The sequence below is a fragment of the Theobroma cacao genome, chromosome 1 (assembly GCF_000208745.1).
Source record: "Theobroma cacao cultivar B97-61/B2 chromosome 1, Criollo_cocoa_genome_V2, whole genome shotgun sequence".
Lineage (NCBI taxonomy): Eukaryota > Viridiplantae > Streptophyta > Magnoliopsida > Malvales > Malvaceae > Theobroma > Theobroma cacao.
In genome coordinates, this window is record NC_030850.1 from 6119197 (window position 1) to 6133141 (window position 13945).

The following is a 13945-nucleotide window of genomic DNA, read 5'->3' on the forward strand; positions in this document are numbered from 1 at the left end:
ATCTTCTTTGTCCTAAAAATAGTATCTAAAAGATTTTAGAACCTTATGCTAAAGTAAACCAATCCTAATCCTAAAAAAAACATTCTCCAGAAATTTCTAGGGCACTGTATTAAAATATTTTCAGATTAATCATATGAAGCTTAAATTGAATTTTATAGATTAAATCCAAACAAATCAAACCATAATAACCTAAGCAATTAAATCATTATGAATCAATTAGGCAAAGGAGTGAAGTTTTCCTTACCTGATCACGCTAAATTAGTTCAAGACAATTAGGCTAACCACAACTGGCACTAAACGCGCCATTTGGCTCTGCACAGCACCCTCTGGAGCACCAAACGACGCCGTACGGCTTAGGGGAGATGGACTTCCTTTTCTTATTTTTCTCTCCTCACTTTTCACCTTTCTTTCTTCTCTCTATGCCGGCGGTACTTTCTCTTTTTCTCTAAAAATGTCGTCTTTCTCTTCTCTTCTCAAATCATCCCCCACCGGCAGCGACCCCAGCTATTACCCACTCTCACCGTCGCTCGGCCTGTTTCCTTCCTCTCTCTACTGCCGCAGCAAATAACCCGAGCTTTATCCCTCCTAACCGACAGCAAATAGACCAAGCTTACCCATTTTCACCGGCGGCAAACACCCCAGCTATTACTCCTCTCACCAGCGGCAAACCCCCAAGCTATTACTCCTCCTAACCGACGGCAAAAACCCCAGCTTTTACTCCTCCTAACCGGCGGCAAACACCCCAGCTTTAACTCCTCCTAACCGGCGGCAAACACCCCAGCTTTAACTCTCCCTGCACACACCCTCTTTTGTATTGTTTTTGGTATTCATTGATATATTTTTTTGGTTTTTCTCTGCTGCTAGGCTCTAAGGTTTTTTGTTGTCTATTTTTTTGGCTCCCCCCTGGTTGCTCGGATCCCCCTCCCCTTTATACCCGATTTCTGGGCTCTGGAGGGGGCACTCTCCATTGCCTTGTCCCTGGGCATCAGGGGGGCAATTCCACTACCCTGCCAGACGCGAAAAATTCGCGTCTGGCAGGTGAGAGAGGTGCCTGGCAGGGTGCGGTCGTACCTCTCTCCTTTCTTTTTTCATTTTTCATTTTTTTATATTTTTTTTTATATATATTTTTAATTTTTCTTGTTTATAATTTAGTGTCTACAAGTGTATCCTATTTCGTGATAATTAATCGATTACCCAACTTAATATTGTTCGTAATTTCACTTGTTAACCGTGTATATAAATAATGCGCTAGTGATCGTTTCCTCCGGTTTGTAAAGCCGCATGGCAATGACTTGATTTGTACGGTGTAATCGCACACATGCATATATGGTTTACCTAACCACTCTTAAGGCGTCAGCCAACCAAGCAGAATAAATAATTAGGTAAACTGATTTATATATAACGTTTGTATGTAACTCATTTATATATAAACTGATTAGAAGCTTTTTTATTATAATTAGGGTAAATTACTTATTCCATCGTTTAATTTTTTGGGAAATTTTGTTACGGTTATTAACTTAAAAAAATCACGTTTCATCACCAATATTTACAAAAATTATTACTTTGATCACTTTGTTGTTACAAACTAATAATTGTTTGACGTGATTTTTTTACATTAATTGAAATTTATTTCAAGATATCATTTTAGAATGATTCTACAATACTTATATAATGTAATTATAAGATAAAAGTTTTGACGTGTAAATTGGAACTTATTCTAACAATTTAGTCTTGTTAAATAAAAAAATATTTAACTATTCGAGCCATTAATAGTGATTTGATTGTATGTTATTCTTTTTTTTTAACTTATTATTAAATGTATATGTGTGGGTATGGCAATTGGCAAAGATGTTGGAACCACAAGGTTTCAACTTCGATCAAGTCTTATATTGTAGGAGTTTAATTCTCACAACTTATATTAAATATTTTTTTCCAATTACATATTTGTTGGTTAGTTTTTGTTTTGTTTCATCTTTTCATTTGAGCTTGAAAAAAGTGAAAAAAAAAAAAAGAAAGAAAATCATTCTCCTTTTGAAATGTTCAGAAACGGATGCCAAGAAGCAAGAAGCAAGGTGCTAACGCCACGTTACCTTTCTTTGTTGAGAACGTGTAGAATCTGAAAACCACCCCCTAACTACAAAGCCTAGCGCAAATGCGAATGCCACTTCCTTTTTACATTTTTTTTCCCCAAATTTAAGCATGAACAAATCTAGAATAAGAAGCTTTACTTTGTTTCTTCTTTGGTTCATCGTTCTCTCGCATCAGATTCTATCTGTAGTTTGTCAAAGAGCGCAGTATAATGAAGAGAAACCATCTCTCTTTCAGGTAGTATCAAGCACCATTTCAATGTTGAAGAAATCTCACAAAAGTTCTTGGGAAAAGATCAAAACCATCATCCATGACTTTCAGTTGCAGTTTACCCCTCCGAATTTAGAGTAAGATTGCGTTTTAAGTATTCTCTGTGTCATACATTTGAATGTTGAATTCTTGTACCTTCATCATTAACACACGTTTTGTTCCTTGTCATGTGTCAGTTTTAGAGGGACGGGCACAGCAACAGCGAGCGGTTCTGATAGTGTAGGAGAGAATATGAAAGAAGCAGTTAAGAAAAGCATCGGAACAAGTAAAGTAACGGTTGAAGAAACTGCCAAATCTGCTGCAGAAATTGCTGAAGGAGCTGTCCACAAGACTAAAGAGAAGGTGAAAGAGATTGTCTCTGATAAAGAAGAATCTCAAGATGAGCTTTGAACTAAATCCGGAAACTATATTAGTGTGAGCAATTTAGTGTGTTGCTTGTAAGTCAACTTTTGTTATATGAACTTGTTAATGATTACGCACTCTTTCTCAATCTCTGATGTACTTAATTTTTATTGGCTTACGTTACTGGTGAAAGAATTCATAGCAGGAATTGTTTCCAAATCCACTTTCAATTGTTCTGCAAATTTTGGATTCTGAACTATTATAATGCCTGTGAAAATGTAGACCCAAGTCGCTTTTTATTACTCAGATCTCGGTTACGAAGTATCATGCAAAACAATCTCCGAGCAAAAGCTCTCCATGAAATGGTGTCATACCTACCAAGTAGAACAAATTAAAAGGAAAACCAAAGCATTAGTTTTCCTCGTTTAACTCTGTCCAATCTCCAAAACTGCAAGAACTTTGCATGGAAAAACCAATGAAATAAGCATAGTTTTCTTTTCCACTTGCAGACAAGTCTGCTGGTAAGAGTCATTGACAAAATTATGCGTGAAGAGGCAGCTTGACAATGCTGTGTACCATTAAGAAACCCATCCGTTTGCACATGCTAAAGCAATCAGAGAGCAATGAGGTAACATCAATTAAATCGGAGCAACAGATTTGATTGATCTGAATTTGTTCAATGAAAAAACAACTCAGAAGACTTCTTAGTTCAAAATTAAAAGCTCAAGGAAACAGCACAAATCCATGTTTCATATTGTGAGTTTCAAAGCCTATAGCTAAAATATTTTGGTATCCCATCTCCTTAAGTACGATTGAAGACGTTTGGTTGAAAGATCATAAAGTCACTCGATTCAACACAAGAATAAAGGCAGAGTGAGAGAGAGACCATCACAGTATTAAGCATGTCGCAAGGAACAAAAATTGCAAGGACTAATACAATTCAGGACATGGCAGATCAACCATCCCAGCACAGAAGACCAGAAAAAGGCAGAACAATGTACAAAAAAAGGTCAAGCAACCTTCAATCACCACTTGCCAAACAAGGATCCATTCTGACAATCGGCTTATAATTGACCACTAAAAGTATCACCTTCGAACCTGAAGAAAATTATACTAAGAAGAATGGGAAGCAGAGAGTCTAAGACATTCACTCTGACACCTTCGAAGGCAAATGTCATTCCAGTTGGGTACTTGATGTTGGTTGACACAAACAGTACGAGCACAAGCATCAGAGCAAGCATCAAGCTCAGACACACCACATACAGTTACACAAGTGTCGCGAATTGGATCTTTTGAAAATGCCCCAACCTTCTTCAACATTCTCTTTGATGTGCAGACTCTCTCACAGACAAAAATATCATCCGATGATTTCTCCCTTCCCCTGGCACTCTTAATTCTTTGTTCTTCAGCACGCCTCTTCTTCATTCTAAAAGCTTGCCCTGCAATAACTGCTGGGATGGCAGCCCCAAGAAGGGACCACCAAACTTCCACCATCACAAATTGCAGTAGGCAAGCTCTTTCTTCTTCCCTTACTTCCTTATCTGCACTCTTCAATGAAAGAACAAAAAACAGCAGCTGAAGTAATTTTATATATTTCTTCACTGAACAGATAGCAGTTAATTTAAATTTTTAAGTGGCAAAGGTGATCAGTTCTATGTCTTACAACTAAAAGCTGAAAAGGAAAATAAAAAACACTTTAAAGGTAAATAAACAACAAAATATTTACAATCTGCTGCTAGAAGGCAGGATTTTAGGCTGCCTACCGTATAAAATTCCAGTAGGTCTAGCATTCAAAACAATAAAACATTATGAGTTCAACTTAGCATTATTATAAGTAGCACTTCAGACTCCCCAACAAGAGCCACTATCACAATCTCAACTGTGAACATCAGAGAGATGCAATCAAGAAGAGCATCTTCATAATGCTGCCGCTATCAGGCTTAAAAACCTACACATTTAACCTCCCAATTTTCCACAGATTGATTTTCCAAACAACAAATTAAAGCTAACAGTCTAATACCCAAAGAGTTTAAACCAAAGGGAAAGAATTACCATAACCAACAGCAATCTCAGAACCCCAATTTTTATGATTTCTTTTACATAAAACACAAATGGCTAATTCCAAATATCAGTTTAGTGCAAACCACATTCCTATTTCCGCGAACAAAAAACCACAGCTTTCTTAACCATCACATATTTCAATGCCCAAAATCAATCTTTAGTTCTTCAAAAACCAAAAAAAAAAAAATTCAGAGTGAGTAAAATGCCAAAAAGCTTTGAATTTTAACAACTATTCTTTTCTTTTCTTTCAATAACGATAGTTTAGCTAATTACCCATTTCATAAAAAGAACAAAAGCATCGCAAAATGCAATAACATAAACCCATTATGGAACGATGTAATTATGTATAAGAAAAATTAAAATAAACAGAAATGAAAAGCCCCAAAATAAATTAAAGTTCATAATAGTGAGATAAATAGAAAAAAAAATGTATCTAGATTACAAGTTACAGATCAAATTACAAAGAAGATATGCCGAATGCTGCAGCTAATATTTCAGGTTTAATTTGTACAAACAAAAAGATAAAGGATACGAAAAAAGAGAAAAAAAAAAAGCTTAGGGTTTTAGAGAAATGAAAGAAAGAAAGGGCTGACCTTCTGGCAGGGTTTTAGGGAAATTCAGCAAAGCGAGCAGCGCCGATATGCGTTCGCTTTCGTAAAACGTGAGTTAAATAATTTTGGACTCTAAAAAAAAAATTAAAAGAGGGCTTGTTTGTTTTTAGTGTTTAAGATATGGGAGAAACAAATTTTTAATTAAAAGAAATTAACGTGTTAACAAAAAATTATATTATTATAAACTTGATTATCACATTTTAAGTTTTTAACCTATTTTAATTATTGAATTTCTAATATATCCTCTTTTATGTTAAAATATTTTCTTTTTTTATAAAGCTAATATACAAATACAAATAAAATTATAATTATCAAGTATTATATCTCATATAAAAAATCAATAATCTAACAAACAAATGAACCAATAAATAAATTAACAAATAAAATTAAATCTAATATCAAATTGAATTAAATTCACATACGAAGAATCTTATATTTAAATTTTCAAAATTTTAAAATTTTCTCCTTTATGACTAAGACAAGATCTCAATGGCAATGGAGAACCAAAGGATGGAAAAGCACAAAGTCAAGAAATCAAGGACCACTAAACTTTAATGTTGTAGTTTCTTTTTCTTTTTTTTTTATTACGATCCACAGAAAATATATAAAATTGGACTATAATTATTCTGTGAAATACGTCTCGATTCAAATAAAACGAGAGATTCACAGTCAAAACAACTTAAAAATTATAAATTTCAGTCCTCTCCTCTCCCCTCCTTATTTTTTTATTTTTTCTTTACCTTCAATTAATCAGAATTTCACATTAACTTAATAACCCCCCACGTATGTGCTAATCTCAACACTATTTATACGACACACCAAAGAACCCTATTCTCGCCCATCCTCTTCTTCTTTGAAGCTATAAGTTGCAGGTACGTTAAACCCCTCTTGATTCTTTCTTTTTATAAATTTTGTGTACAATTTTCTACCCTATCGGCAAATTAGTTATTTATCATTGAGTTACAAGTATTAACGTACGTTAAGCCTTGTTTTCTGTATTCTTTAATGAATTGCAAGTGCGATTGATGAAAGGACTCAACCATGTACAAGTTTCGGAGTTTAAGCTAAAACCAGTCCTTGAAAAACCTTATCTAGGCACATATAATTAAGCATCTCGATAAGAACATATGACAGTAATGATCGCATTATGGTTTTCGTATAAACTCAGTAACCTTATTCAAGATTTGTGACATACAATATCCATGAACAGATATATGAGACGAGACAAAAATTAACAAGAATGGGCAAGCAAGCTAAGATGAGCGGAACCAAGCCAACGACAGACAATGCTTCAACCTGGTCACCACCTATGGACGGGCTACCCGAGCCATCAAGAGCTGAGCAGGCGACGATGGACGCACGCTTTACCTCCTACGAGTCTAGACGGCTTAAGGCTTTCCAAGAAATATGGCCTGGTAGCACCTATTCTTCACCATCATCCAACGACGTAGTTGAGCCATCAAAGAGGAATGGGGAGGCGACGAGGAGTCGATGAAGGCTCAACTCCACAATTCCCTCCTAAAGGTGGTAAGAGACTGCTAGATTTTGAAATATACATAAATATCAATGAAATACGTTTAGTATATTATACTATTAATAATCCAGAAATTAAAAGAGTAGGAACTAGAAAGTGACATTCATTTTTTATGATGGTTCATGCTCCAATAGGAAGGTTATATATATGAATGAACAGTTGAACACCATGTTTCTCTTTTTTCCTTCTTTTTTTTTTTTTTTTTTGCATTAATTTTGAGTTGGACAATCATGCTAAGCAATCCCAATTAACCAAATACATCATTTTCTTTAATTTAAAAAAAATTAATAAAGAAAAGGTGTGTTAATTATGTGAAAAAAACACTCAATCCAACTCTCAAGTAACCAATTTTCATTCAATCATTAACAGTACAAGTATTATATGTATATACAAGTACGGATAAACTTAAATCTAAAACAAAGGAAACTTGGTTTATAATATTTACATTTAACTCAGTTATGCTGTAAGTTGTCCAATGTCAAAATCTATCTCTAAGAAAATGAGTTGTACAAGTATATAGAGATATGCCTTGATAATGATTTGGTAGCATAGTTATGAACACAATTTCCTAATCCTACGTGTTCTAAGGTTGTTTATGTACTGAGTTGGGTTGTATTGCAAAAAAATGTTGAAGTATCCAACAGTTTAATTGTTTTTTGGTAGAGAGACTTGGATTCCTACCATTCCCATGAATGGTTGTCAGGGTCAGGGCAGTCATCATTCATCAAAAAGGCAGAGGTGTGCAATGCTACTAGGTGTTGGTTGCCAATGGAAAATAGTCCCCACTCTCATCATTTTTTTCTCCCAGCTATTTGTTAATCCATCAGTCATGCTTCCCAAATTAATTATCCTAAATTGTTATTCAAAGCTTAATACGTGTACTGACACAATGGATAAAATTCACATTTGATGAGATAGGATGAAAAAGTATGAAGGATTTATGGAAGATAAATTGTTTTGTTTTACATTTTTTCCCCATCTGGTTGAAAATTAAGATACACCAATTTTCCTTACTGATCATTGGAAGTTCTTATTTCCCATGACTCGAATAGAAATACAATCAGGGGGGGAAGTGTTAAAGAAAAGTGGTTTTGATTGAAAAGAATTGCCTATATTTTGGGGATAAACAATCAATAATTATACATCCGGTAAAACTGTAAAACCCAGAAACCCCTTACAACCAGAGGGCCATCGGATATAAAAGAATTGGCATGCCAGTTTTACAAGCAAAACGAAAAAGGGGTAAAGAAAAAAAGAATGGAGCAAAGAATCATACAGCCAACACAACATTTTCCCTCCCCAGCAATGGTGACTGTGTAGCTAACATTGGAAACCATATTACATCAGACATTAATATCTGCGCGCTTCGATCTGGTGGTGCTGCTGATTTCTTGGGAGCCAGTAAAGGAGAATCTTGGGAGGTTGTAATTCTCAGTCACTGAAACTGGCTGCTGCGGGTAAAGCGTGGGAGGTGGAGTCAGATTTCGCTGAGCTGGTAAGGGAGGAAGCATGTTGTACTTGTAAGGATCGCCACTCAAACTGCAATCAACAGAAGAATTAATTAGGAAGCGTCCTTTCAAATAGGGCACCACAAACAAGGGGAGAGAGAAGAACAATGGTATTCCTCACATAAAGTTTCCTAAGGTAACTCCTTTGCCTGACTTACCTCGTACGCTTGTACAACTGATCATCATCACTGGAATTTTCATCTAAACGTCGAGAAGGTCTCTGAACAGGAGATATGGACCATGTATTTTGAGCTGGTAAGTCATCTGAAAAATATCTTCTCCTGATCAACTGAAACAAGTACAATATAAGTTTAACAACAGCTAAACCCACTAAAATTTGAGAGGCTAAATACCATACAAAAGAAGCAAAGAGGACAATAATACCATGCGAAAAAACTTCATTACACCTTCCTTGTCATATCTTGCATCTTTGGCAGCCTGTAAACATCAAGCAAAATGTTAGACATCTTCACTTATCAAAGCCAAAATTAACTTTAATAGACATTTTATCCAAAGAAAAATTTTCCTTTGCAACCACCCTCTGCAACTCAAACTTGCACTGAACATAACTTCCCTCAGAAGAACCAAATCCATTTAGTCAAAACTCAATTAACTCTGACCTCAATTCACCATTCCCAACCTCAAACACAGATTTCATAAACAATCAGTGATAACATTTATTTGCTCTGTGTGCATGCCAAAAACCAAGAGGTTTGCCCTTTTCCTGCCACTGCAAGGATGCCGATTCAGAACCAAAACTAACCCCATCCACAGCACCAACAACCAGCCACCAGAAACATCCAGAGATCTTACATAATCAACCAAACATCACAGTATTTGTATGCAAATTGGAGACCATTTGGGTTGAGATTTGATATTAGTGTTGACAAAGGTTTGAAACTGTTAGTTTTAGAATGGACGGGGGGAGAGAGAGAGAGAAGTAAGAGAAGCACAGGGGAGAAAAAAGACAAAAGGAAGAAAAGAAAAAGAAGGGGGAAAGGAAGAGAGATCTGCTCACCAGAGACAGAAACTGGCATCTGTCAAGGAAGAAAATATATAGATCGATTTGAGATCTTTGTGGACCGCATGGAAAGGGCTGACTTAATGACGTGAGGGAGGTAATGAGTCAGAGAAGGTTCTGACATACAAGTGAGGGTTCCTAACTTTGCTTTGTTTTTGCTTTGTGTGTCTACCAAAACAAGGCCAGAATTTACTAATTTTGAATGCAAATATCCTTATTAATAACAAAGCATAAAAAATAACAACGGCATCCATAATGACATCTAAAATAGTCCCACACGTCGAGTTCAAACAAAAGGAAAATTAACAATAGAATGGCAAACATTTCATGTAAAGACTTTGAGAGTTTCTATAAGTTGTCATGTACACATAGGTAGGCATCTAAGTAAAATAATCAAGAAGTACAAAGCAAAGCATTGAACAAACTAAAGAAGCAAATCTGGAAATAACAACACCAGTAACAATAGGAAATGGACAACTACCACAGTAAAATTTCTAAATCACAAGGCTTTATCAGTCAACTAAACCATAAATTCAAGGCACATGTGTAAAGATGTGAGAGAAACATTGAAATATTCACAAATTAAAGTGCAAGAAAATTGTGGACAACTGATAAAAACTTTCACACTTCATCCTTCTTCACACAGCAATTTGAGACATAAATTAATGTAAAAGCAAAACAATCCTATTAGACTTGAATTTGTCAAAATATGAACTGAAATGTACCATTTCCCTTATTTTAAACCAAAATGTTGCCTACAGCATTCTAATCCAATTGCAACTACAATTCTACAATGAAATAGATCAATTACAATGAAACACCCAAGTTTCCCCCAAAAATTTCAGCAAGGATATAATGAGGAAAGAATAAAAAAAAAATTATTCTTACTCGAACTGACATATAAGCAAGTCAATGCATAAGTTAAAATCCTTACAGCAATAAGGCCTCCACTACCAGGAAAACTCTCAGTCAGTGGAAGCTCCTCACTAGATGGAAGCAAACCCTGCTTCTCAACCCACTGACGAGCTACATCAACAAGATTGCCACTGCTACCCTTTGTACCCTCTTTAGCAGCAACATCAGCTTTGTTACCAATAACAATATATGGCACAGGGAGTCCCCCAGGACCTCCAGAACCTAGAGGAGCTGAAAATGTCCCAGTTGCTGCAATCTCAGCTGCCCACTTCTGCAAGCTTGTTTTTGTTCTCCTTTGGGAAAGATCATGAACAAAAATAACACCTGCACAAGATTTCAAAGCAGAATCATGAGTGAAAATCACAGAGCTTCCAGTAACTAAAAAGGCTATTATGGGAAAATAAGCAGGAAAAACCTTCCACATGTTGATGATTAGGAGCATATCATTAGGATGTTAATGATCGCATGCTGATAATATTTAAGATCATTAAGTTAAAAATGTAATATGAACAATCAGTTTATATTGCAAAGATCTACAAGGAATAAATTCATTCATTTTGGTATTTCGCAAATTTGCATCCCAGTTACAAACTTGCAGGGATACTATAGAGAAGAAACAACAATCATATAAACCATCTTTTACATCTACTGCCCTGCAGAACCAAGGGCAGCCTACAAATTATACACATTTAGGCTAATAACAAATTTGAGGGAAGTTTGTAGCTGCCACTATCTCTGTTTGATTAAATAACCGCATATCCTATATGGAAAAGCTGATAATAGAACAAGTAATGACAGTAACCATCACTTCATATTTATGCATGTAAATGCAACAGGGCAGTGGTTGGAATAATTTCGACCAAGAAATAGCCATGATTTTGTTAATCATGCAATCGAAAACTCAATTTCTAATAGAACTAAATTGCGCATGGCCACAGCAAGGCATCCAATACTTATCAAAAGCACAATAAAGATTGCGGATTACTAGACTTACAAATTAAGCATCAGAAAATTTGCCTACCAACAATTATCAAGAACTTAAAGGACATTTGCTCAAGCAAAGAGGATTAGTACTCACCATTAATTTGTGAATAAAAAAGAGACCGACAATCTTTATATCGCTCATGTCCTGACACATCCCAGAGTTCAATGAAGAAATCTCTTTCAGCATCCCCTTTAACGCTACTTGAAGAGCTACCAGGACTACTATATGTAGTATGCTGTGTAGAGATAGTTGTGACTACTTGGTGTAAAAACATCAACAATAACTTTATTTAAAGCAACAAAGGAGGACCAAGTCTTACCTTCACACCAACAGTACATCCAATTGTTTGAGGAGGCCGAGCAGCAGAAGAACCTTTCACAATCAAATGAGCAAGAGAAGTTTTCCCGACACCTGCCAAATGACTATGATTTAAAGCTAAAGTTCGGCATTTAATATATTTGAAGTTGTAAAATGAATATTTTCTTGGAGCAGGATATTAATTTTTGAGCATGAGAAGTAAACAAATCAGAACAGCAGATCAAGAGCCTGCTTATTGCTCAATGATGGCGCAACACAGTGTCAGAAACACTCAGGCAGTCAAAAACAAATCAATAACATCCAAAGGAAAAAGCAAAGGAACATGAAACCAATGACTCCTTCGTAAAGATTTCTTCTCTTGATAGAGAAAGTAATAAAACAGTCATTGATGAATTACTTAAGTGTCCTCACCCAGGCCATGCATATTTTCCCTTAAAAGTAAATTAAAGGGTACCATTAGTTCAAGTGGTAAGGGTGGGAGGAGATATGGGTAGAGATCTTAGATTCAAACCGTAATGCTCCCTCTTGTACCCAAAAAGAAAAGTGTACCAAGTTAGCTCTTAAGATTAATGGTTTATGTAATAAACCTACTTAAAACTCTACCTTCCCATGTCTTTCAAATCTTAATACATCATCTGCAATCTTTCTCCAACAGCTCCAAATTTGTTCCTTGCACATAAATATCACACACTAGATCTCAACCAAAAAATTAGCTAATCAGGCAATTATTTCACACCATGCTTCATCCCTCATTTCTAGCATTGATATTACGATCGACCATTAATCAATTTCTCAGTTTTTTGATGCAAAAACAAAATCATTTGTTACTTTAAGTCCTTTTATCCTTACATTTTGGCAGGTAAACCAACGCTCTTCTTTGTCCACCAGAGTTACACTTCAGGAATCTTAAACAGAAAATTCATAAATTTAACCAATCCAAAATCAGCAACAACTAAACAATAATTTTGTAGACCAATATATTTATCAAGTAAGTTCCTTCTGATATAGTTACAACAATAATCCAACTTCATAGCATATAATCCCACTAAACACCCAAAACAGTTATTACATACAAAAAAAAGCATACAGCAAAAAGCAAACAAAATTACAAAGGCAAACATTATAGATGAATAAAAAAATTCTATAATTTTTTTTAAGAAAAAGAGTAAAATCCAATACCTGAATCACCAACAACAAGAACTCTAACCTGCCCACAAGGAGGTCCTCCGTTAAGCTCTTTGTTCTCCCTCTCACGTTCCCTCCAAAACATTTTTGTTTCTCTTTTCCTCTCTCAAACCAAAAAGGAAAAAATCTATTCCAAAAAATAACCCAACACTTATACAAGCAATAAGAAGACTAATCAAGTCCCGTCAAACAGGTACAATTTCTCGAAATGCGTATCCAAAATTTCCATCCAAAATCCATCTCACACCAAAATCCACCCAAGATCTATACCCAAATCCATGACCCCAAGACTAATCAGTTCTAAATGAAATTGGATCTAACAAGAAGAGTACTCCAAATGGGTATCTTTGAAATGGAAATACAAGAAGTGGGTATCTATCTAAATTTCTGTTTAGAGCTTCCAAATCTCAATCGAATAAACTTTGGTTCAAACTATATTTAAAAAAAAAAAACAAAGAAAAAAATCAATGCTTTAAGTGGGGTTTATAAGATAGTTAGAAAAAAGGGGAAATCAATCAGATAAAAAAAAAAAGGTTAAAGCATTCAAAATTAGTTTTCTGATGGATTGAATATGGTTCTTCTTTCATGTGCTGATACGGATGTGATTAAACAGAGAAACTTGAAGTTGGATGGAATTGTCGGTCACGCTCTAAGATGCGCGTCAGGTTCATAGGTTGTGTCAATCTCAGCAGGGTTAATTGCATGAATGGCATTTTCAGAATAAATGGTTCTTAGTTTGGTACCTCAATTTAAAAAAAAAAAAAAAAATCAATCACTACCTAGCTATTAAGCCATTTGCGATTATGCCCACTGCTGTCAAGTTAATTTTCATTCGGTTAACTAAATGAATCATTTAGAAAAAAAAAAAGTTATAATGTGAGAATAAATAAGATATGAATAATTATTATGTAATTTGATTTATGAAAAAAAATTTTGTTAATGATATTATTTTAATTTTTTTGTCAAAAAATTTTGAATAATAAAAAATGTGATAAAAAATAAAAGGTAAAAAACATAGATTAATATTATAATTTATGATTGCCAATTTCAAATATTTATTTTTTCATAATTGATTAAAATTATTAATAATTTTTAATTAAAACTATT

The 13945-nt window shown here is 34.9% G+C and overlaps 3 protein-coding genes across 4 annotated transcripts; 1 reads left to right on the forward strand and 2 right to left on the reverse strand.

Moving 5' to 3' along the window:
• On the forward strand, positions 2080-2913 carry LOC18611688. The gene is made up of 2 exons (XM_007048076.2): positions 2080-2435; positions 2535-2913. Exons 1-2 carry the CDS (start codon positions 2200-2202, stop codon positions 2746-2748), a joined length of 450 nt encoding a protein of 149 aa, XP_007048138.2. The 5' UTR covers positions 2080-2199; the 3' UTR covers positions 2749-2913.
• On the reverse strand, positions 3522-5446 carry LOC18611689 (uncharacterized protein At5g64816). Of its 2 annotated transcripts, none has more exons than XM_007048078.2 (2): positions 5355-5446; positions 3522-4248 (listed from the first exon to the last, which is right to left on the reverse strand). In XM_007048078.2, the coding sequence occupies exon 2, from the start codon at positions 4192-4194 to the stop codon at positions 3814-3816; it is 381 nt and encodes a 126-aa protein (XP_007048140.1). In that variant the 5' UTR covers positions 4195-4248; positions 5355-5446; the 3' UTR covers positions 3522-3813. The 2 variants fall into 2 exon arrangements, with proteins under 2 accessions (XP_007048140.1, XP_017984463.1); XM_018128974.1 differs by having other exon boundaries at positions 3522-4241; positions 5355-5440.
• On the reverse strand, positions 7982-13532 carry LOC18611691 (uncharacterized GTP-binding protein At5g64813). Its single transcript, XM_018114109.1, has 7 exons — positions 12833-13532; positions 11655-11746; positions 11429-11570; positions 10370-10674; positions 8799-8852; positions 8573-8703; positions 7982-8445 (listed from the first exon to the last, which is right to left on the reverse strand). Exons 1-7 carry the CDS (start codon positions 12921-12923, stop codon positions 8250-8252), a joined length of 1011 nt encoding a protein of 336 aa, XP_017969598.1. The 5' UTR covers positions 12924-13532; the 3' UTR covers positions 7982-8249.